This window comes from Takifugu rubripes, chromosome 3, assembly GCF_901000725.2.
Source record: "Takifugu rubripes chromosome 3, fTakRub1.2, whole genome shotgun sequence".
NCBI classification, from domain to species: Eukaryota; Metazoa; Chordata; class Actinopteri; order Tetraodontiformes; family Tetraodontidae; genus Takifugu; species Takifugu rubripes.
Window position 1 is genome coordinate 6,739,537 of NC_042287.1, and position 23,794 is coordinate 6,763,330.

The 23,794-nt window shown below is 45.8% G+C and overlaps 1 protein-coding gene across 1 annotated transcript in view; it reads right to left on the reverse strand.

Annotated features, from left to right (window-relative positions):
- Positions 1 to 62: 62 nt before the first annotated feature.
- The window catches only part of cacna1db (calcium channel, voltage-dependent, L type, alpha 1D subunit, b), a 47,345-nt gene continuing 23,613 nt past the window's right edge, over positions 63 to 23,794 (reverse strand). Inside the window, exons 8-52 of the mRNA XM_029833248.1 lie at positions 23,086 to 23,189; positions 22,748 to 22,917; positions 20,093 to 20,167; positions 18,677 to 18,761; positions 18,563 to 18,589; positions 18,119 to 18,279; positions 17,808 to 18,033; positions 17,500 to 17,707; positions 17,211 to 17,331; positions 16,762 to 16,876; positions 16,619 to 16,658; positions 16,445 to 16,505; positions 16,051 to 16,204; positions 15,839 to 15,968; positions 15,653 to 15,712; positions 15,507 to 15,566; positions 14,523 to 14,629; positions 14,227 to 14,314; positions 14,035 to 14,141; positions 13,882 to 13,935; positions 13,650 to 13,796; positions 13,360 to 13,561; positions 12,999 to 13,157; positions 12,807 to 12,917; positions 11,652 to 11,729; positions 11,072 to 11,155; positions 9,804 to 9,845; positions 8,998 to 9,126; positions 8,676 to 8,741; positions 8,474 to 8,565; positions 8,229 to 8,388; positions 8,023 to 8,150; positions 7,812 to 7,908; positions 7,596 to 7,698; positions 7,167 to 7,268; positions 5,216 to 5,352; positions 4,879 to 4,998; positions 4,318 to 4,739; positions 3,954 to 3,992; positions 3,730 to 3,858; positions 3,419 to 3,573; positions 3,070 to 3,188; positions 2,854 to 2,988; positions 2,588 to 2,773; positions 63 to 2,508 (exon numbers count right to left, since the gene is read on the reverse strand). Of these exons, the coding sequence (XP_029689108.1) occupies positions 2,206 to 2,508; positions 2,588 to 2,773; positions 2,854 to 2,988; positions 3,070 to 3,188; positions 3,419 to 3,573; positions 3,730 to 3,858; positions 3,954 to 3,992; positions 4,318 to 4,739; positions 4,879 to 4,998; positions 5,216 to 5,352; positions 7,167 to 7,268; positions 7,596 to 7,698; positions 7,812 to 7,908; positions 8,023 to 8,150; positions 8,229 to 8,388; positions 8,474 to 8,565; positions 8,676 to 8,741; positions 8,998 to 9,126; positions 9,804 to 9,845; positions 11,072 to 11,155; positions 11,652 to 11,729; positions 12,807 to 12,917; positions 12,999 to 13,157; positions 13,360 to 13,561; positions 13,650 to 13,796; positions 13,882 to 13,935; positions 14,035 to 14,141; positions 14,227 to 14,314; positions 14,523 to 14,629; positions 15,507 to 15,566; positions 15,653 to 15,712; positions 15,839 to 15,968; positions 16,051 to 16,204; positions 16,445 to 16,505; positions 16,619 to 16,658; positions 16,762 to 16,876; positions 17,211 to 17,331; positions 17,500 to 17,707; positions 17,808 to 18,033; positions 18,119 to 18,279; positions 18,563 to 18,589; positions 18,677 to 18,761; positions 20,093 to 20,167; positions 22,748 to 22,917; positions 23,086 to 23,189 (5,598 nt within the window). The 3' untranslated portion in view covers positions 63 to 2,205. The remainder of the gene's footprint in view (positions 2,509 to 2,587; positions 2,774 to 2,853; positions 2,989 to 3,069; positions 3,189 to 3,418; positions 3,574 to 3,729; positions 3,859 to 3,953; positions 3,993 to 4,317; positions 4,740 to 4,878; positions 4,999 to 5,215; positions 5,353 to 7,166; positions 7,269 to 7,595; positions 7,699 to 7,811; positions 7,909 to 8,022; positions 8,151 to 8,228; positions 8,389 to 8,473; positions 8,566 to 8,675; positions 8,742 to 8,997; positions 9,127 to 9,803; positions 9,846 to 11,071; positions 11,156 to 11,651; positions 11,730 to 12,806; positions 12,918 to 12,998; positions 13,158 to 13,359; positions 13,562 to 13,649; positions 13,797 to 13,881; positions 13,936 to 14,034; positions 14,142 to 14,226; positions 14,315 to 14,522; positions 14,630 to 15,506; positions 15,567 to 15,652; positions 15,713 to 15,838; positions 15,969 to 16,050; positions 16,205 to 16,444; positions 16,506 to 16,618; positions 16,659 to 16,761; positions 16,877 to 17,210; positions 17,332 to 17,499; positions 17,708 to 17,807; positions 18,034 to 18,118; positions 18,280 to 18,562; positions 18,590 to 18,676; positions 18,762 to 20,092; positions 20,168 to 22,747; positions 22,918 to 23,085; positions 23,190 to 23,794) is intronic.

Here is a 23,794-nt window from a genome sequence, read left to right on the forward strand (position 1 = left end):
TACAAAAATAAAGCTGTCAGTTGCACAAAAAAAAGCTTTGTGAAGTTTTTTGTGGTTTTTTTTTTGTCTATTTTCGATAAAAATCCTAATCTGGGCCCAGGGTAGCGGACCAATTCTAGCCTTCAGGAAATCAGGAAATCTATCCGTTAAAGGGACAATTCACCCAAAATGGCACTACAACTACCTACATCAGTGGAGGTTTGGGTGAAGCCGCTGTCGATACAACAGTGCAGCGCAACCATGACAACAAACATTAGCACAAATGATGTTTCAAGATTTAATTTTGAGCTTTAATCTTGATGTTTGAGGGCAGCACACAGCCACTGTGGGGAACGAAGCGGTTGAAGAAGTCACCATTTCTGTTTTCACTTTTTCTTTCCAAATAGCTCGAAACGCCTCTATATTGCATAGAGATGTTCATATTTAGCTTCATGCACAGTCACTTGTTCAGAGAGGCTTTTCCTTTTTCCCTATTGTCATGCATGTATCAATATATGGCTCAGATTGGCTCATATTCCATGCATATCTGAAGGTCCAAATAAGAAAACACAAACATCTGGAATCATATCTGAATATTGACGTGCCCGGTAATGTGACTCAATATTTGGTTTTGGTTTGACACATGAAGGAGCCCTTCTGTTTGCAGAGACCGGTTTAGGAAAGAAGAACTTTGATTGCGACAAGCCAGTTTTGGTTTGTAGACCTGAAAGCGTGTTTACAGCTGTGTTACACCAAACAGCCAGTGGCAGTGGGATGTGTGGAGCATGGGCAGGGGTTTCTCCACAAATAGCAGCTATTTGAGATCATCCCAGTCCTTCAAAATCTCTTGTGGGGACACGAAAATAATAAACGTCACACATTAAATTAAACAGTCAATGTCAACATCTCATGTAAAAACCACGTTACATACATTTAGGAACAAAATCGCAGTTTATATATCATCAATGATGTAAAGTTTCCCTTTCAAGTTAATTAGAAATGAGCCCAAGAGAAGTTCTGGTGGAACGTTAAAAGTTAGTGGCCTGAAAGAACATTGTTCATTTTGACAAGGTGGAGAAACGGGAACATGAATGTTGGGTTTCCGTTGTTGGTAGAGGGGAGTTGTGGAGTGCATGTGGAACCAAAGGATATGCCTGAGGAACGTGTGGCTGATATGCGTTTCACGCTGAGACCAGCAAAGTTTAACCCTGAAGAGTCGACCCGGGTTTGTGCCGAGACGATTGGCGAGTTTTGGAGCAGCTTGATTCTGTTACCCGATTCTGATTTGTTTCTACTGGAGGTGGAAGGTGCGACAATCCCCAGCAGCAGTTAAAATGTAAATATTGAGGTTATGGTTTAAAAAAAAAAAATTACAAATTATTTTACATACATTAAATTAACGTTGGTGTCATTAGCCGACAGAGAGGAAAAAAGCTGCCATCAAACTACAGCACTTCTTACATCCGTCAAACCTGTGAATGAACCCGACACAGTTCACACCGTGGAGCGTGCACGTGTGAGCGGACACGTCAGATTTGATTGGCGCCTAATACTGGGTGAGTAGCGCACGGCGGGGAGCTCTGAAATAGGGTTGCTTTAAGTTGGGCCTGTCCGGAGAATAAAACACGCCGAACCAATCGATCATTCTGGTTCCTGCAGAGCGTTAGCAAGACGGCACAACATGCTGAAGGGCAGAGTGGCAGCAAGCTAGCACATTAATTATGGGATGGACAGCACACTAATCCTAATCCTGCAATCTTTTTTCATTGACTTGCATATTTGTGAACTGTTGACCGCATCTATGGTGCAACGTCGCACAGTTCAAACTACGCAGACCAAAACAAAATGCCCACGTTCTCCTCACCCAGTATGGACGCCACGATATCGCCACCGATGTTGCTTCATTCGCCACCGACATACATGCGCCCTGAATGTTTCACCTCTCGGCTGCTGATTCGTGAAAGTGGACGGGTTTGAGCTTAAACTGGTTTCATGAGGCTGTGAAATGAATCACGGAGAGAGGAAAAAAAAAAACCCTGGGATGTCTCCAGAATTCCTGCTGAGTGGGAGCCACCCTGATTCATTCTGCTTCCAGTGTTCGCAGAGAGTAACAGTCCTCCTTCTACGCCGCCGAAAGAGAAAACAAGGCACTTTGTTCTCTTGTCCGTCTGCGTTTAGTCCGTCGCAGGGTGATTTCGAACCAGGTCGCCGTAGCGCGAGGCGCCGCTATAGCGAGGTGATGCAGATCATCTCGTCGGTCAGGTCCTCGTCACGCTTGACGGTCGCGCTCGGCTCCTCGTCGCTGTAGTCGCGGACGCTGCGGTCGCTGAGGTGACCCGCGTCCGGGTCTGAGTCACCGCTGCTGGTTGTCCCGCTGCTTCCGTTGTCCATCCCGCCGTTCAGGAGGTTGCTGGCGGCGCTGTCCATCTCGTCGATGGTCATCTCGCAGGCGTCCGCGATCTCGTGCTTGGTCGCGGACACGAATTTGGGGTCCTTGGCGTATTTTGCCAAACCCTCGGAGATCAGCACCTGAGATCAGCGGTTGAAGAATCATGAGAAAATCCTGAAATCAAAGCTCATTTCTTTGTGTGGCTTTTTTTTCGCTCACCGCCTCCACCAAGCTGTTGGCGCTGCCCCTCTTCTGCAGGAAGCGCGAGAGGCCGTCAGCTGGCAGCTGCAGGTGTGACGGAGAATGGCTGCGGCTGGGAGGGAGCTCCTGGCCGTGCGTGTACCACAAACTCCTCTTCACAGCCGTGGGGATGCTGCCCACGCTATCGGATCGGTGCCAGTCCACCTGCAGGGTCAAGCAGACGCCACAAGTGATGCAAAGCAATGCTAGCGGATTAGCACAGGTTATCGCACGGCGTGTCGCACCTGTATCAGGGGCGTGTAGTTAGGGGAGCCGTCAAGGTGGATGGGTGAGGCGGGGGGTGTGGCCCAGGAGCAAAGCGACCGTGCTGGCGACAGGTGGCGCAGTCTGCTGGCATCGAGGCCGGCCACCGCCATCACCTGACAGGGTTACCGGAAATGGGTCAGAACGCCTCGCGTGCTCTGTCTAACAACATTTCCCTCTGGGGCCGGAGTGTCTACCTGCTGCTGCACCAGATGCAGTGGCAGAGCTGTGCAGGATGGGGAAGGTGGCGGGGGGGTCTCCTCTTCACTGCTCTTTTTGCGAAGACACTCAAAATTGAATGGCGGCCTTTTTGAGGCTGAAACGACCAAAGCGAGGTGAGTTTGGGGGTCGGTGGTCACCACCAGAGAAAACACAGCAATGGCCAGTTGTTTGCTACAATACAGTTATGAGTTTGTTTCTTGCATGCAATAATATTCCGGATTCACACACTTTTGACTTCAGGAGTCTGTGGGCAAGTGCGCAAAAAAGTGCTGAGTCGGTTCATTCTAAATACAACGCCTGCCTCTGGGGAAAAAAGCGCATTACTTTGAGGTGAGGGGAGAAACCATCTCCTGGGCGAACGCCTGTCTGTTTGGTATATCGGCTGCTGGTCGTCATCGTAGAAAACATCGAGGTGGTCGTCGGCGGAAACCTGCAGGGCAGCGTCGTCCTCGGCGTCAAGTTTGTCAGGCTTCACTAACCTGAGGAACAAAGGGACAAAAATGATGTGTATTTATCAAGAGGACCCAGGATTTCGAAACTTTAACAACCGAGAAAGCTTTTCAAAGCTACAGTTTATATGCGGTGCGTTTATTGTTGTCCTGCTCAGCTCTAGGTCAGCTGTTATTTTTTGATACCTGTCCCTCGCAAGCATGATGTCATCTTCATTAAACTCCTCCCCGCTGTAGTACTCCCCCGAGCCTCTCTCCTCCTCGCTGTCCTCGTCTCTGACATCCTCCCTTGAGACGGTGAGGCTGCTTTCTGACCTGTGAGGGAGGAATCGCCATGTAATTCAAGTGGTGTGTTTGTGCGTGTGTGTGCGTGTGTGTGTGTGGGGGGGGGGGGGACGAATTGAACACACCTAATGTGGGACTCGAAGCAGAGGGTCCTGCTCCGTGGACTGGGAAGTCAGCGTGACGTGATTGTGCCAGCAGGAAAACAAATATGTTAGTAAGAGGAAAAAGGGAAAAGAAGGATCATAAAAATGCCACTTAGAGCCAGTTTCTTTAAGTTTGCTATGAACCAGTCTGTAAATAGTAATAATAATGATGATAATAATAGTAAATGTGCCTTTACTGGCAAATGCAGGGTGTGCACTGGCACCAGTAGTCCATTTATATTTGTCTGGATGGATTAATCCAGTGACCAGTGACTGATTACTGCAGCAGTTTCCAGCACATCATATACAACAGACTTTGGTGTTCTCTGGGGCTCTGTCCACTCACCTGCTTGAGTGTGACTTCCACAGTTTCTCATGGACACCTTTACTGTAAGTACACGCTGACGAGCCGTTCTTAGTGGAGGAGGGGCGGTCGCGCCTTAACAAACACCTCTGCTGCCTCCCAGTGTTCATGGCCAGAAGTGAGGGCACGTTGGCGTTGTTGAGGTTGGCATTGGAGGGGATGGGTGACTGCTGGCAGGCGGGGTGGTTGTAGGGGTGAGGGTGGTGACAATGATTGTGGATGGGGGAGGCGTTGATCTGCCTCTCCCCTCCGCTGGCTCTCCTGACTGTGGTCATGGGCTCGACCGCGGTGTGGGAGAGGGGTAGGATCTGCAAGGGCCGCTGGGTGGCGGTGGTCAGATTGGAGAAACCTTGTTTGTCTGCATTGAGTTGGTTGATGTAGTTCCCAAAAAGGCCTCCGTTGCGCTGCAAAGAGATGCCAGAACAACTAAAGCAAGGTTTGCATTTAAAAAAAAAAAGAATATCAAAAGAATTCATGTTGATTTCTGTACTCTATGTTGTATCAGCAAAAGCTGACGGAGCCACAGATTATCTGAGGGTTTACCCTGTAGATTTGCTCTTCTTCCTCTTCTTCATTACCATCTACCAGCCCCTCCTGCTGCAGGTCACATGATATGGCCCTGCGAATCTCTGGTCCAATGTCGTGCAGGGTGCGGAGGCCGGCCTGCAATGACAGTGGCTATAGAAGCAAAAGTACCTGGACAGCTCTTCTATTTTCAATAAAGAAGAGTAAAGTCTGCAGCAGAGGAATAAGTCGGCAGCGGAGCGCTACATCATGGCAGCTAAAGCCAGGTTGTATAAGTAACGTTTTTTACAAGAGTTGTAATATGGAGCACAATGGTGCTGAGGAGACCCTCTAAGGTCAAGTGTGCTGGACTCACCTGTAAAGCCATGGTGGCGCTGAGCCTCTCCCTCGAGCGCTTACCCACAAGACCTTGCTCTTTGCGCCTCTTGAATTTCCTGAAGTAGTCCTGTATCAGGAAGGTGGCATAGAACTTCCCCACAGTGACCTCGTCATCTGAGTGAACAGACCAGACACACCGAGGCTTCCAGGATGAGCACCAAACACTGAAACTCTGAAAGAGTGTCTAACCCGCTGCGTTCAGCCAACAAAACTCCTCAGACCGATCCTGGACACCACCGTCGTGGATTAAACGCTCTTGAAACCAAGGCGTCTAAAAGCTCTAAATTTAAACACATTATTCCTGGTATTCAAGTAAAAAAGGCAACAAAAACCATCAACAGCAAAAGGAAAACAACACAAAAACAGTAAACTCACTGACCGAGTCGCAAAATAGATCTTAGAAACAAACACACAGTTGTATATCTATCCTTGTGGGGACTATCCTAGACACCATGCATTTCACTGCCACTTTCCCTAAACTTAACATCACACCTAAACTCCTAACGTTAACCTTAAACCAAGTCTTAACCCTCAAACAGCCTTATCGCAACAAGGCTATTTTTTTCACATTAAAATTCATATGTCACTATGTTGCATGTACATCACACACAAACACACACTCAACCTACATTATCTAAATCTGGCTTAGCCAGTGTTAAATTCCAAGAAAACAGACCTATTTTTGCTGAGTGACGACTACTGCTTCACTACACACAGCCGCACGGCGGAATGTGGCGACTGCACATTTCCGTTTGCTACACTGAACAGCCGTCACAGTGGTCAAGGAAAGACACACAGACAGCTAAAGACACACAATCTGTAGCGAGAAGAAGCACATGCAAGAAAGGAGCAGCGTTAAAAAGTGCTGATACATGGCAAAAAGGCAGAGCAGCAAATCAAGCTAGCGCTATTAGAGCCATGCAGGGAGGTCAACCAAGCACAGGTCTGATTCACTCAGAGAAGTGGCTGCTTAAGCAAACTGGGAGAGAGACTAAAGGAAACATGAGGCTGAATCAAAGGCTGCAGGGAATCAGGCTTTCTCTGCCATGTTCACTTCATCCCCTTTTCACTTGAAATGAGTGAAGTTAAAATGGCAATTAAGCTCAGTGCTCCGTCTTTAACCCATATTTCTCTCCACCCCATGATTCAGCCCAAGAGAGAGAGCATGGAAACTTTGCAAAAGAACGACAAACGTAGGATTTTTACATTTATGTATTAAAAAGATATTTAAGTGAGTTGGGCTGTGATTTATGTTGAAAACCAAGTTTCTGTGATTTGTAAGATAAATGGACCGGCAGCTGTATTAGATAATCTGAGAGTTCAAAGAATAAAGAGATCAAACGTGATAATTCCTGTCTTTATAATGAATCTGAGACTAATTGATGATTACGTAGGGAACATTCTGGGTACAGACAGAAGGTTGTCGTTCTGGGCAAAGTCTCATTTTCTTTTTTGTGTACATTAGTTACTAGTTTTATGCCACCAGTCTAAAACAGAACTGCACCAGAGAGCTCAAGACGGCAGAAAGAGAAAATAAGAAGGCTGGCGATCAAGCGCTCTACAGGCAACGAAACAGCTGTGGAAGAGAAAAGCTCGACAGAAAAGACGTGAAGAAAAGGGAGAACAGAGTGTGACAAGCTAAGAGACATGCAAATAAATTATAAAACAGCAAACACAAAAACAAAGACACCACTACAGGACATGTAAACACGCTCAGTTAAAAAAGACACTTCTAATTGGTACTTATAGGTAGGCATTACACTTAATCTAATTTATGAAAATATTGGCCAGTGCTTTTTACACCATATGTTTTCAGTATATAATTCAGATGCTTTAATTATAATTATTAAATTCTGAGTCCGGAGCATGTAGACAACACGTTGCATATGACGCTTTTTCCAAGTTTGCTGTGTGTAGTGACTACTGACCGCCGGCAGGGGGCACAACTTGGTCCAGCAGCTTCATGCTGGTCCTCTTCCAGATCTTCTTGATCACAGCTCTGAGCTCCTCATTGGCCTGATCCAAGTTTCCTGAGAAACGGTGAAGATGTAAATTTGGAGGATATGATGGATTCAACTGTTTAAAAGTAGACTATATACAGTCAGGAATGAATCAATGATACTCGTGTTGTAAAGCTAAAAGGAAGATAATTCACTTCACTCCCTGCTTTTTCATCTCTATCCTGGTGGAGGAATTAATTTCTGCCATTATTTTAGTTCCCTCACGTGGACAGTTGATGTCCTATGGTTTGAAGGTCAGTATGCTGAAAATCTCGATTTCTGCTAATAAATGTTCACCCGAATCAGAATCCCGACACGCCGAGACTTGAATGTGGTAGATAAATGGTGCAGACTCACCCTCCGTCTTAATCTTGAGAGCGGTGCGGACCAGAGCGAACAAGGTGGCATTAAACATGACTGTCCCGTCACTGTTGAGGGGCATGTTCATCGCCACCAGGCGCTGCAACAGGATGCGGACGGAGGCGTATTAAATGTGGACGTTAAGAAGTCCTGTATTTTCTCAACACTCCCCACGTCCAGAGAGTCGCGTGTTGTCGAGTTGTGGAAACCCACCTTACAGGCCACTCTGTGAGGACAAAGCTTGCCAAAGCCCAGCGGGGGCTGGATCCTCCTCAACAGGGTCACCACATCAAGGTGCTTTATCCGACCCCTGACGACCACACACATTCACATAAAAGGCAGCACGCCATCAGGCGCAGTCAACACGAGGGAACGCGCAATTTAAGGAAATAGGACACATTTTCCTCTTCTCCGAGACACTCACTTGGCTTCAGGGTCGTATTCAGACCAAATCCTTTTAAACTCATCGAGATGATGTGGTCCAAGGATTGACCAATCACGCGTCAGGTAGTCAAAGTTATCCATGATGACGGCTACGAATAGATTAATGATCTGAAACAGACACGAGAAACCCCGGTTGTGTTTGGTTGAGTTTACGGGAAGACGAGAAACAGTCGGATTGAAAGTTACCAGAAAAGCACAGAGCATGTAAAAGCTGATGAAGTAGAAGATGGCGAAGCCGCTGCCGCAGGTTCGCTCCTCGCCGGGGTTGTAGTCTGACTCTGAGTCGCAAAGCTTCCCTGGCAGGCAGGCCAGCATGATCTCCTGCCAGGCCTCACCTGTGGCGCACCTATCACAGCGCGGGGAACAATGACCCGAGTGAGAGGGGAAACACACTACTTCAATTTATCGTTGGCTTTAACTCAGACGCACACCTGAAGAGCATCAGGACAGCTTGAGGGAAGGTTTGAAAGTTGTTGTTGCGATTGATTTGCGTTCCGTCGACCATGGCTATTTTCCCAAAAACCTGTAGAAACAAAGAAATGTCACCTGATTATCTAATCTTTCCCACATAATAGAGTGGCACTGAAGGCGGCAGCATTTCTGAGAGTGGGTTGGATCAGAAGAACAAATCACCTGCATTCCGATTACAGCATAGATGAAGAAGAGCATGGCTATCAGGAGCGCGACGTAGGGAAGGGCCTTGGTGGGGAAAAAGAAGCAGGTTGGAAACTTTAGGCACTGCATTTCCATCCATCTCCCCAACCATCGGTTCACTAACCCACTTTAGGAACAATTTATCCCCCAATTGACCTGATCCGAAAGCTTTTGGACTGCAATGGGGATTATCTTCTCATTGGAATTCAATTTCATCATCTGCTCACTATACATTGTGGTTTTACTGCCATTTTCAGGTATTACCTAAACAAACGGTGTGTACCGGCTGTCGCAGCCTCACCTGGAAGGATTTAATAAAGGTCCACAGAAGAGTCCTGATCCCCTCCCCTCTGCTCAGGAGCTTGACCAGCCTCATCACTCTAAATAAGCGGAAGAAGGTGATTGAGATGCGAGCGCTGTCCTCCGTGTTCTGAGGGCAGGAACGTTAAAAGTGAGGAGAGGAAGAAAAGCCTGGACGATGCAGCTTCCAAGCAAATGCAGGGATGAAACTCAATTTATCATTCATGCGATCAGTGACGCATGCATTCATAAGTACTGAAATACGATGCAAAAAGGAATCAGTGCTGCTCTGAATTCGCCTTCCCATTGCTGACGTCTGCACAGTTTTACAGGACGCACTGTGATGCACATGCGGACCATGCCACAAAGAGATCTGCAGAACTTACACACATAATACATTTACATTCTGGACTCCTGTGGTTCCTGAAATCATCAACAGGCGGAGCCAAACCAACAACAAGACCATTGCAAATCTACCTTTGATAGGTGATACAGACATCAACATGGTTTCTGGTTTTGTCATGCAGGTTTTTTTGAACGGAAACAAGAGGACGATTTACTTTGCAGCCGTGTTGAAATTGTGAGAAAACCCACTGAGGCCTGTTTTTCTGCCCCCTCTCATGCACACAGACAAGCCAAGACCTTTAAATGTTGACTGAACCATGAAATAATGGCGACAAAGGTGGATTCACACAGAAACAGCGAGCTCAACGTCAAAGCAATGACAAAAATATCTCAAAGTTTTGACTTTGGGATGATCACAGCAGAATGAGCGGACTCGAATTCAAACAAAGGGGGGTTTCTTACCCCTGGATCCACTATCACCTTGACGACAGGAATGGCTGCCGACTTGAAATCAAAAGCCTAAGGTTAATCCGAGGTAGACCAAACAGCTGCACAGCACCAGACAATCAGATATCACGACCTCTGATTTAACCCACGTGTTTAAACAAGAACATTCTCACTGTGAGCTCATGCATAAGCCCCACAGATAATCATCTTAACAGCACACAAGGTAATTATTGTTGACAAGGTAATTATCTCTGAGTGTGAATTATCTGGTAAAATTGATAAATTGTGCTATTCTTGAGAACCTAATTTAACCATCTAAACTAGGGTTCATTCAAGCTGTCCTGCAAAGCCTGGTTAGTTAGTGAGGATGGTTGGGAGGTAAAGACACTAAACCCCAGATGTGTGGCGAGTTTAGGTTTCAGCGACTCATCACCATCCAGATTTCAGTGAGGACAGGAAGCTGCTGGATTCTAATAAGGAAATATTATAATCAGGCAGTGGATGGGATTTTTCAATGATCTCCTTAATTCCTCCAACACAACCCAGAGCCAGGCGGACCGATAGCAAGGTCTGGCCAGCTTATTAGAATGCATCTGCAGCCAAACCTTTGGGAAGCAGTGTTGTTATGATCAAGGAACACAGAGTGAACCCTTGTACTTGGACCAGGCTGAGACATGGTGCTTGGCCAAGTCCAAAAGCATGATGACTGCTCTTTGAGGCCTCCTTGCTTGGCCTTGGACTATTCCTGGATTATCCCTCTCTTTATGAAATAGTGACCTATTTAACTATAGGTGGTCTAGTCACCTGTTCAGGTGGCAAACAGGAGCACCTGAAGTGAATTTGCACTTCAGCTGTAGGATCGAGGTAGAATGAGGAAGCAAAAGTTTTGCCTCTCTGGTCTGAGACAAGTCAGCTGTGGTCTCCTGCAGAGTTGTTGAGTGTAGAACTGCTATGGGAACTCTTCTCCTACTCAACAGTCCCACATTCAAATGAGCGACCACTGGTTTGCTAATAGCGCCCAACAAAGCGCCTCTCAACACGTCACATACATTAAAAACATTAAAACCAAACTTTAAGGGGTTAGAGTTACTGCAAACCAGACAGGCCTTGAAGTAGCAGCATAGCAGATAAAGCAAATTTGGAAAAAAGTAATTGCATTATAACTCTTCCAATGAGCCGTGAAACAGATCGATGAAATGCAACTTTAACTGCGGGCCTACTACAAGGCCCTCTGTTGTGTCAAAATGAGGCAGACATGTGTGGGTGCCAAAATGACTACTTACATTGATCTCAGTGATGGCAATATCAACCACGCTACCCACAACAATTAAGGCATCAAATGTGTTCCATGCATCAGCAAAATAGTTCTGTGAGCACACGTGACAAAGACACACAAAAAAAAGAGAAACAGAGAAAACAGAGCAAGGGAGAAAAGGAGTGTGAATGGCAGAAAGATGACATTAAAAGTTGTGACTTGATAGAAGCAACGGAAGCTAAAGGTGACATTTAAGGTGGACTCATTTAAAACTAAGCTACTGTAAACTATAACTGTAAGACTGTGCTGACTGAGAAAACAAAATGGACGACAACATGTTTGGAACAATGTTACCATTACTCGTCTTTTTGAAACATTTAACGCATCTGTTGGAATCTAACACTGTTCTCTGATGTCACCATGTATGAAGTCTCTGGGACTCATTGAAGGACTCATCCTGGCCAATAATGGTTCAAACAAACGGACCAAGAAAAAAGCAAAATAAAAACACAAAAGTAGGACAGGGAGGAAAGAAATGAGTGGAGGAGAAGAGGTGACAGAGCAGGACGAGGGAACGACAGAGTGGCACACACGTGATGTCAGTCTACCTGGCTGAGTATGATGTCGACTACACTGCCGATCACCACTAGAGCGTCGAAGACGTTCCAGGGGTCCCTGACGTAGCCCTGAACATGGCAGCATGCGCAGCCAGCGGGGGAGGGGAAGAGGGGAAGAGGGGAAGAGGAGAGGAACAGAGGGGTGAGGAGCACTGAAGGACCCTGATGAGGAATAACTGGAAGAGGAGTCACAACAGTCCACAGAGGTGCAGGGAAGAGCCTCTGGGGTGTCTTTGAATACATCGACAATTGTTGAAAGATTGCTGTAATTCCCTGTGGTCCAGCAGGGGTCGCTATAAATCAAATTGTGTAATGTGAGGAGAGGAGAGGAGAGGAGAGGAGAGGAGGAGGGGAGGGGAGGGGAGGGGAGGGCAGGGGAGGGGAGGAGGGGAGGGGAGAGGAGAGGAGAGGAGAGGAGAGGAGGGGAGGGGAGGGGAGAGTAGAGGAGGAGGGGAGGGGAGACGGGAGGGGAGGGGAGGGGAGGGGGAGGGGAGGAGGGGAGGGGAGGGGAGGGGAGGGGAGGAGGAGAGGAGAGCAGAGGAGAGGAGAGGAGAGGAGAGGAGAGGAGGGGAGGGGAGGGGAGAGGAGAGGAGAGGAGAGGAGGGGAGGGGAGGGGAGGGGAGGGGAGGGGAGAGGAGAGGAGAGGGAGAGGAGAGGAGAGGAGAGGAGAGGGGAGGGGAGGGGAGGGCAGGGGAGGGGAGGAGGGGAGGGGAGAGGAGAGGAGAGGAGAGGAGGGGAGGGGAGGGGAGAGTAGAGGAGGAGGGGAGGGGAGAGGGGAGGGGAGGGGAGGGGAGGGGAGGGGAGGGGAGGGGAGGGCAGGGGAGGGGAGGAGGGGAGGGGAGAGGAGAGGAGAGGAGAGGAGGGGAGGGGGAGGGGAGAGGAGAGGAGGAGGGGAGGGGAGAGGGGAGGGGAGGGGAGGGGAGGGGAGGAGGGGAGGGGAGGGGAGGGGAGGGGAGGGGAGGAGGAGAGGAGAGCAGAGGAGAGGAGAGGAGAGGAGAGGAGAGGAGGGGGAGGGGAGGGGAGAGGAGAGGAGAGGAGAGGAGGGGAGGGGAGGGGAGGGGAGGGGAGGGGAGGGGAGAGGAGAGGAGAGGAGAGGAGAGGAGAGGAGAGGAGAGGAGAGGAGAGGAGAGGAGAGGAGAGACTCACTCTGGGTTTGAAGGCAATGAGCTTGAGGATCATCTCCACAGTGAAAACCCCAGTGAAAACCATGTTGAGGATGTCCATGGCATAGTTGAACAAATGAGACTGACCATGGTGCTGGAAAAAGACAGATTTGGGTTGGTGAAATTTATTTTTCTGAAATATTGTACATGTGTAGATCTGAGGTGACCAACTTACCTGAATGGCCAGACACAAGGTGTTGAGGATGATAAGTATGAACATGACATACTCGAAGCCAGTAGAGTTCACCACGTACCAGAACTTGTACTGGTACGGGTTTTTGGGGATATATCTCCGCAGTGGACGAGCTTTAAGAGCGTATTCCACACACTGACGCTGCGGGAGCACACAGACAGACACGAGTACAACTTCCAATGGAGGTAAGCCAGAACTGGGTGTTGGTGTTCTACAGTGTCACAACTCGTGGACGATGGAGTTCATTTAGCATGTGATTTCTGAAATGTATGTGAGAATCCTTCTCACATACAGAGAATCCTTCTCACATACAGAGAATCCTTCTCACATACAGGGCTCCTACCTGGTTCTTGTCCAGTTCGCAGTTTTTGTATTCTTTCTCCCCCTGCTCCTGAAAGGTGACAATAACAAAACCGACAAAGATGTTCATCATGAAGAAAGCGATGATGATGATGTAGATGATGAAGAAGATGGAGATCTCGATGCGGTAGTTGTAGATGGGACCCATGTTCTCTTTGTTGGAGTCAATAGCCTTGTACAGAAGCCTGCAGAGAAGAACCCAAAACCCAGAAACAGTTGAGGAAATACTGGTGAATACAAGGGTGGATTTTACCGTCTCGACAGCACACTTACGTGGGCCATCCTTCAAAGGTGGAGACAGTAAAGAGGGCCATCATGGCCATGAGGACATTGTCAAAGTTGAAGTCGCTGTTGTACCAGATCCTCTCCTTCGCCATAGGCAGCGCTGCATCCCCGTTGTTGTACAGAATGTAGGTGCCTCTGGGTTTTAGTAATGAAATGTCAGCTACATATACACACCTCTGAAAGTGCTCGCTGCCCAAAGATAGAAACGAAACAAACTCACTTGCACTCCTCTGGACTGGACTTTGCATCATCGGTGCAGCGATAAAATTTCCCTGCGTTGAAAATCAGAGCGGAGAAACTCAAAGCTGCCCTTTGGGCCGACCATTGTGGTTTATTCTGTTCTTATCTTCCAGCGGGGACCCCGTACAGTACCTTAAAGAGCTGCACTCCGATACAGGCGAACATGAACTGCAGCAGCGTGGTGACAATCATGATGTTACCGATGGTCCTGATGGCCACGAAGACACACTGGACCACGTGCTGCAAAACAGGCGGCGCCACTCAGCGACAGGAGTCCATTGACAGCGGAAAAATGGGCATCGGGTCGTGTTCTTGCTGTTCTCACCTTGAGGCCTTTGGCTCTATTGATGGCCCTGAGTGGACGAAGGACTCTTAAAACACGAAGGATCTTCACGACTGAGATAGCAGAGGACCTGCCATAGAAAAACACATAACAATGGATTCTACTGCGGAGGATTCTGGTAGCGTAAACTTCCTCCATTCCATTTCCTGGCCAGTCAGGTCCATTTTATGATCCGGTGTGGCATTTGCCTGAAACTTGGGCAGTTTTATGAAGGATCAACCACATTACCTCACTCCTTTAAATACTCAGGAATTCAAAAGTGACTGAGCAGCACTCACTGAATGCCGAAGGAGACCAGAGACACTCCGACCACCAGCAGATCCAAAAGGTTGAAGTAGTTCCGACAAAATGCTCCTTGATGGAGAAACGCTCCGAACGCTGTCATCTGAACAGAGGAGAGTCCAGGCTCAGTCCACACTGAACACACGTCTCTCATTTAACACAGTAAATACAGTCAAAGGTGGTTGATTTCCAAAAGGTCAATGGCTTTTTAATTAAACAATAATTGTAGCATCCTAAGCAACAATGGCTTGAACTGGTTTTTACAAGACATTTGACTATTAAAGGGAAAACTGCAAAGATGAGACAGTCAGAGGTCAGTTACGTAGCAAACATGTGCATGCAGAGCTGCACACACCCACACACGAAACGCACACAAACAGTGATATAAGTTCAGATGAAAGATTAGGGACATTATCCACAAGCTGCCACACTCATTTCCAGTGCAGATAAGTGAAAATGCTTCAGAAAAAATGGGGCCTTTAATCCTCTTTTCTTCAAATTTTCCAGCCTTAATCTGTGAGATTTACCTGGTTTCATACAGCAAGCACACAGAAAAGGTGGAAGATTTCATTCTAAAACAATGGTACGGTCAGAAAAAGTGACCGTATTGTTGTTTCTTTGGATGAATGTGGAAACGAAATGCATTTCAGTCATTTTATTTTAAATTAATTGTGTTTTTTTAAATTAGCCTTTAAGGTTTAACAATTTAGCAAGTATCCATTAGGCTAGCCGGGGATAAAGCGGAAGGGTGATCTGGATTAGACTTACAAACAAGTATATTATCAGACAAAACATGTCATCTTGACAGTGACAGATTGGTACCATGACAACAAAACAACCAGGCAGTCTTCTTGACCGAAATAAAGGACGGATACAGAGAACTAATGGAGGGAGGGTGGACGTGTGCAGCAAGCTTGGACGTGGTTTGGCTGTTGCAAAGGTAGGGCTGTTTTTTCTCTCTTTTTTTTATTAATGTTTACCTTAATAAGGATCTCAAATGTAAACATACTAGTGAAGACATAGTCTGCATAGCCTAGGATCTGAGGAGGCAATCAGAGTGACACAAGCACGCAGGGTTACTGAAGCTCTACCCATGACAGCACAGCACAGCACACAGGTCATTTACCTTCAACAGGATCTCAACAGTAAAGATTGCGGTGAAAGCATAGTCAAAATAACCAAGTATCTGCAAGAGGCAATGCACAAGTTCAAGTCATCAAGTCATTCCGGGATATTAGCATCATCAGACAGCGAGAGCCAAACGCTTTCCCCCGAAACCTACAGAGAGTGCAAACAGGGAGTGTTTACATACGATGTTGCGGGCCGAGAAGTTGCGTATGGGGTCCTCGGCAGCCAGGGACACGGAGCTGAGCATGATGAAGACCAAGATGAGGTTGGTGAAGATCTGGTGGTTGATCAGTTTGTGGCAGAACACACGGAACCTGGGGCAGAACAGAATAAAAGAGTCATTGAGCAGGCGTGGTGGCACGTCTGTAATTATTGCTCCATGTCTTGGCAACTCACGGGTTGGTGCTACTGAAGACGAAGAAGGCGCTTCCTGCTGGGATGGGTGGAATCTTCTCCTTGATGGTGAGTTCAGACAACCTCTGAGGGCGAGGCCCCGGTGGGACTTCTGGGAGGTCCTCATAATTCTCCTCCTCCTCATCATCATCAGAAACTGAAATAAAATTACGTTTTTGTTGGTTTTTCTAGACTTTTTTCAAGTACTTAAATTTAGTATTTTTAAGCACGTAAACAAACACTTTCTACTTAAGTGAATGTTTGCATGATGCCAATATTAATTTTAATAACGGAGTGGATGTTAAGTGTAATAATAAGGTATGCTGCTTTAAGCAGAAGAGGACTTGAATGTTCTCTTATCAGCTTTTGGTTTCCTGTTCATAAAGACAAGTTTTACCTGGTGAGTTGACTTCAGGATTAGACTCCTTGTCTTCCATCAACAGAACCTGTGAAAGAGCCTACACACAGTGATCAGGATTCACACTCAAATCATGCAAAGACCAGTCATTTAAAACCAATGAATTCATTAGGATTAAATGACATGAACTGCAAAGACAATGTAAAGTTTTACCTTGGTCTCTTTGCCTTCTATTAGATCCACTCTATTATCCCTGTTGGAAACAAATAAAATAGATCCAAATGGTTTCAATGATCTTGCAACAGAAGGTACATGGAAAAACTAAAAGTAAAAATGGAAATTTCTTGGAACTGTACTTGGCACTGTTCCTCCTCTTCTTTGCTTCTTCTTCTTCCTTCTGTGCTGTGTTGAGGCTTTCTGCATCTGCCAGGTTGTCAACAGCGATAGCCAAGAAGACATTTAGCAGGATGTCTGGTCATGTGACTTAAGGAGAAAACACTCGCCAACAGTCCACAAAGATTTTATTCACATTTATTCTCTGTGTCTGCTCTTGTACTTGCTACATACCGAGTTCCAAAATTCTCATTCTACTGGCAAAGTGAGGTCTTTTTCAGGATTGAGAACATTTTGGCTGGTCCTCACAACTTTAAATGAATGTTGGTGGACTAAGGTGTGGTTTCAAGGTTGGGGTTAAAATTGGATTTAGGATCAGGGGGTCAGTTGGGATAGCTAGGGAAATTTATTATGTCTAGGAAAGTCCTCACAAAGATAGAAGTACAATAACAAGTGTGTGTTTGTAGGATACAATTTCCACAGATGAAGAGGATGATGAAGTAAATGGAGACCAACATTCCAGAGGAGGCCGGCCCGCCGTACGCCATGATGCCATCGTACATCACAGTATTCCAGTCTTCTCCTGTCAGGATCTGCCAGATGAAATGCAGACAATAACAAATAGAAAAATAGATGTTTGCAACCGTGTAAAAGTTTTGGTCGAGCGAGAATTTTCTTTACTCTGAACCCTCTTTTGTATTCTTTACAGCATTTCCTAACAGCGTTCTTTACAAAGCGCTCCAATAAAACCCTGCCGTCACCTGGAACACAGTGAGCAGAGCCTGAGGGAAGTTGTCAAAAGTGCTTCTTTTGGTCACAGTCTCGTCAAAATTAAACTTCCCCCCGAAAAGCTGCATGCCCAGCAGGGAAAAGATGATGATGAAGAGGAAGAGCAGCAGCAACAGAGAGGCGATGGACTTCATGGAGTTCAGCAGGGAGGCCACCAGGTTGCTGAGAGACGCCCAATGTCTGCAGTGGGAAATATATGTGGGAGATAAATCCCATTAGTCAGTGTCATCTCACTGTGGAATTCTGGCTCATCCAGGAGGGATAAAACCACATCGCTCACCGCGTGACCTTGAAGATCCGCAGGAGTCGTACGCAGCGGAAGACGGAGATACCGAGCGGCGACATGATAGCGAGCTCCACCAGGATGGTCTCCACGATGCCGCCGCACACCACGAAACAGTCGAAGCGATTAAACAGCGACACAAAGTAGGCCTGCAGCCCCAGGCTGTACAACTTCACGAGCATCTCCAGGGTGAACATGGCCAGGAGGACTTTGTTGGCAACGTCTGCGGCGAAACAGAGCAGCAGAATCTCAGCGGTGTGGGTCGCCCAGGTGGACTTGGGCACGAGACAGATCAGAGCGGGACCAACCCTGGACTTCGGTCAGCCAGTCTGGCTGGTTGTAGTGCTCAGAGGCAATGGTGAGAGTGTTGAGGAACACCAGGATGATGACCAGCCAGTAAAATGTGACGGATTTCACAGCGGCGCGGCACTTCCTGCGGCAGAAGCGGTTCCAGCGCCTCCACTGGCGGCTGGGAGAAAAACAGACTTCAACACAAGATTTCTGATGCTTTAGTTCTATGGTGGGGATTATTTAGACGATATGTGATGTGACGTGACAGCGTCGGCATTGACGGAGGTGATTATAGGGGATTCAGACTCGATTTTATGAACAAGGAGAAGACATGCGGCGATCGGGAGAAACCTGGAATCAAGACAGACGCGGGAAGAGCGAGCCATGCGGGACAGGTTGGATCAGAGAAATGAATTAGGTGCACATCCACCATGAGTTAGAACACAACTCCCATCACTAACCTGAATTTTGACTTAGTTATTTTTTGACTGGGGGAAACAAAATATTGAGAGACTTTAAACAAAGGCAACATTTTCGCCGTTTTGGGAATACTTTTATTAAAGAGGAGAACTCACCACAGCGGGCCACAGCAGGGCGATTTGGCATCCGCGCCAGCGTGGTTGTCCGTGTTCGCCGACTCGTTCTCGCTCGGCATGCTCGCTGCGTCACACAAACAAAAACAACGCGCCTGAAGTGTCTCCCCATACGAACCGATTGGGCAGATATAAATCACATCCTTTTTTCCGGCTCACACCCACTCGTGTTTGGTTTGGTTTGATTCATGACAGCTCCGCTCTTTAACTGGTTGGACTGGGGAAAAACTACCTGTGCAGAAGCGTTTTGGTTGGAATCTCGGATCGTTTTGGTCGAGCTGAAACAAGCCAAGCCAAACCACGTCAACACTAACACAAGAAAACGCAGGAGCAGGTTGAAGCGCTGGAGGGATTCCATCTGCAAGTGATCGGGTTTTGTCCTTGAAAACAGAACGCTTTGTTTGGGTTTGAATCTCTCCTGAACACAACAAAATGATGGGATTTCTGAAAAAAAAAAAAAGTGATCACAGAGTGAGTACATACATGCTGCCAGACCTGAGTCAAACTGGACTGGTTTAAAGACTCCGATTATCAAAATGATTAAAAATCTAATTTTTTTAAAATAAATCTTTATATTTAATGGCTTCAGAATTGGAATTTAGTCGAAGTATTTGTGGTCCAGGTCTGTGTGCTAAACAAGAATTAGCCACACTGTAGAGACAGAGTTACAGCATACAGTATATATATGGCAACCATATACACTGTATGTGTGTGAAACTGTCTTAATACATGGGAAATGAATTTCAATGAGTATGAATGAGGAATCTGAATGCACGAAACTTCAAAATGATGAATAAATGAATAGTTCTGTAGATATTATACATTACATGCAAAAGCCTCTGCATTAGATACAACTGTGTATCTAAATACATTTAAATGTAAGGGGAAACTGTGTTATTAGAATTCTTTATAAAAACACTGAAGTGTGCTTATAATGAGGTACCTGCCACTTTTGCTTTGTTTTTCTGTTTGCTGCAGTTGGAGACCAGCATTGCAGCATATATTGCATTTCTTTACCACTAACCTAGCCAATCATATAATGTATTTAAGTCAAATGTGCTTAATCGTAAATAAGGTGAACTAACAAATGTATTTTCATTGAATTCAGATTGAATATATGTTAGATTTTATGGACTGGATCTGATGATCGACCAATGATTTTAGATTACTTTTAAAACCCTGGTCTTTGAATACTTTGAGGTTTTTCTGCTTGTGTTATTATTTTATTTCTGTTAGCATTGTGCACAGAAATGACATGCATGTTGTGTGATGTACTGACCGACAGGCATGCACACACAAGGGCAAACACAGGAAAGCACATGCAAGCATAAGCAACCACCATGGCAACGCATGTGAACATGTGCTGACACGCGGCCACACACACGTGCACAGTTTTACCCTGTGTCTCTGTGGACTGGGTGAACCAGCCAAACTTTCCTTTCTTCTTCTCAGTGAGGTCAGCCAGAGTGACCCCTTGGCGTTACCAACATGCAGTTCACACAGCCAGACAGCAGAGGCAGCGGTGAGTCAATACAAAGCAGAGGGGGGGAGAGAAAGAGAGGAGGAAAGTACGGCAAGAGAAAGCTGCAGTACAAACTACAGTACAAACACAGCTACTGCACCCAGGAAGGCTTCCAAAACAAAAATCCTCTGATAAACCGGAGCCTGGATTATGTTTTCCTCGCATAATCCAGTAATCTAGCATCAAAAAGGAAATAGTATGAAAAATGTAGTCAAAGCAGAAAAGAACAGCACATTTTATAAAAGCTATCTACATCTGGAGTTGAAGCTGTTTCATATTTTTAATTACAATAAGACAATCAGTAATAGTCAAACATCTGATTATTAGCCTGATTTAAGGTTGTAAGACGAGAGAAGAAGGTGCAATAAAAGCAGAGACAGATGGAATAAAGTCAAGGTAAACATACAGCAGGTTTTATAAAAGGCACACAAACACTGGAGGAATCAAGGAGAGAAAGTTAGTGGGTTTGGACTGTAACAGCAGCCGTGGCCATTTAAAACCAGGACACACAATCGCTGGATGCATCAGGCTCACAACACAAACATTATCTCATTCTCTCTGCGATGTCGTTTTAAGGTGACATTTATTTTGAACATCTGAATTGTCATTAATTGTATTTCATGAGAGGATGGTGTCTGTAATCCAAACGTTTTGTTACATCTGTGTTCTGGAATAGAAACGTTACATTCATTTTAGGGTTTTTGTGTATTCTGTGTCAAGTTTCAGTGCGCAGGCCACAGTCGTGGTAACCATGGTAATAATGCCTATTTCTCCAGTGCAGAGACTGTAGAGAGACTGAGTTAGTCTGCAGCTGGAGGTTTAGATGCCAGCACATAAGTCTGAAGGACAAAAGCTTGAGCAGACAAAGGCTGCTTCACCTGGTTAAACAATATGTCTGATCTGATGCCCAGAATGAGCTCAGATCAGAATGAGAACGACGCCACCACCCCTCAGCACTGATATCAGGATAAAAAATGATTAGAAAATAAATAAATGAAATGGGAAAAACAGCAGCTTCACCACAGCCATTTAAAATTAGTTGAGATATTCTATATATCTGTAGATGGCACCATTTGTTTGTTTGCTTGTTTGCTTGTTTGCTTGCTTGCTTGCTTGCTTGCTTACTCATTTCCACATCATCCCCTGACAGAAACCTCTGGCAAATATATGCCTACGACTGGATACACTGAACATTGGTGTATATTAAATAACATTAAAATTAATATCAAATGGATGTCTTAATGTGTGACCATGAACATGATTTAAATGTAGACCCATGACTATAACAACGTTTTAGATGTATAGATATGAAGATGAAATCTAAAAGATGTTCTCTACCAGTAAACTCCAAGTGTACATATCAGGGATATAATCTACACCTGAAGTCAACTTGATAACACCCTGGAGAATTATCAAATGCAATAAGGATTAGAATTCTCCTGAAGAGGGTTACTGGATCCAGCACTTTGACACTAATGCCAGAATTTGTCTACAAAAATCCATTAAAATATCCAAAGCAAGTTGCTTTTCACAAGGAAAGAGGGGCAGCTCTGCCAAGGTTACAGGAATTGTGGGGACACTTTCAGGCCACTGGAGTGTGAAGAGTGTGAAGGACCCTCCTGAAGAACCACCCCCCCGTTGGAAACTAGACTCATTCGCTCTTTCATATTTATCTCATATGATGTTGGAGCCATGTGACGTTTTCATGCATGTTAAACAATGCGAGTCAGAGATTTGGATGAATTAGACTCTCAGTAAAGCTCAAACATTTAAGCTCACATTTTCCACAAAGTTTAAAGTCAAATCACAACAAGGATACTTCTACCATCATATAGGTGAAGTCAATATGAGGCCAGGTGTATTTTAAAGCAACTATACTGAATTTACTTTTGAATTCTGTTTGGTCACAGTGAAATGCAACAACCCTCCTCCGGATGAGAATAAGCTAAATACTCATACACACATATGCCACAACCAAACATCTACACATATCTCGGGGTTGTCATGGTGACAGCACTTGCAAGGCCAGGCCGCAAAAAGAAAACAAATACCATGACTGATACACAGGTTCTTAGTGCTGCATAGGCAGAAGTCATGGTTACCACTTCAGTAACCATGTTTGCGACAGATATTTAATAATACTTCTGGATTTATAACAATAAATAAACACATTGTGAACTAAACGCAGATTAAACACACACTTCACTCTTTCTCTGCACCATTGAGCTGCCAGTGAAAAGCAGAAGTAGCAGAGGTCTACAGCCTAACAATACTTCAAGGATGAACCATCGACATTAGTCATCATTTCTTCCCACTATTGAACAGGGAGTTCTTTTGAGCAATAAAATAGCAAAAATGTTGGGAAAGGAACTCATCAAAAATGCTGCCAGAGGTCACAGAGGTGCGTATAAGCGTCCCCGCATTCTTCCCATCATTCATTAAGCAAAAACCTACACAAGCCTTTCACGCTAAGCCTCCGACCTTGAGCAACTCTGTAGCGAAGCATCATAACATGACTCCAGATAACTTACGATTGCGTTTGCCATCTTCCTCTCCCTCCTCCTCATTCTCGGGGTCGATGTCCTCAGCCTGGGTGATCCAGTCCAGGTAACCCTTCAGGTCTTCCTCTAACTGCTGCTTCTCGCGTAGCTTTTGGAAATCTCCCCGAGCTTTGGCCTTCTCGCGCTCTTTGGAGAACTCTCTGGAAGAAACCCCAACATCACCTAATGTTGATGACCAAAATGAATGATTTTTGTGTTTAAGCAAACACCTAACCACGCCCTAGTGCCATGTCCACTGTGGAAGACATCATCAGTCTACATCTGACCCTGTGCTCCCGCTCTGCAGCACTCAAACACCGAACACCTACCCGCTCAACACGCCCAAAACCAGGTTGAGAACAAAGAAGGATCCAAAGATGACCAGGCTGACAAAGTAGACCCACGGCAACTCGAAGCCCATCGCATCATTCATCTATAAACAAACACAGAGCAAGATGAGGATTGCACCACAACTGTTGAGGGCTATTTAATAGTTGATGATGCCTCCATGGGCTGTTACAAGGCCTTTCATAACACAGCTGATAGAGTGAATATTTTAGCTTTTCTAGATTCACAGGGAAAGAGATTTAAGGAAGTAACAAGTGAAAAGGTGTTCGATGGCGACATAACAATGCGTGACTTAATTTAAACTAAAAAGAATCTTTTAATAAATCTCGAAATGGCCCATTTGCCTCCATCCACGACACAATGCATTCAGCCTGCCTGCAGCCATATTTCAGCGACTGAGTCAAAAGGCATCTATTTATTGTCTCGTCTTCTCTTGCAGTTAGCAAGTTGCCTTCGCTCGCCACTTTAAGGGCAGTATTAGCATGGGATTGCCATGGAAACATGCACATGAAGAGCAGAAGGGAGAGAGACGGTGGAAGGAAGGAGGAAGAGCATTTCTTATTTTGAGATGAGGGGCTACCTCAAACAGTTGCAGTTGTAATGGAAACTCGCTAAAGTAAGCTTCTATTTTGAGTGTTTCATTCAATTAGACGTTGTTGTGTAATACTAGAAGCCCCTGTGGGGCTGGCA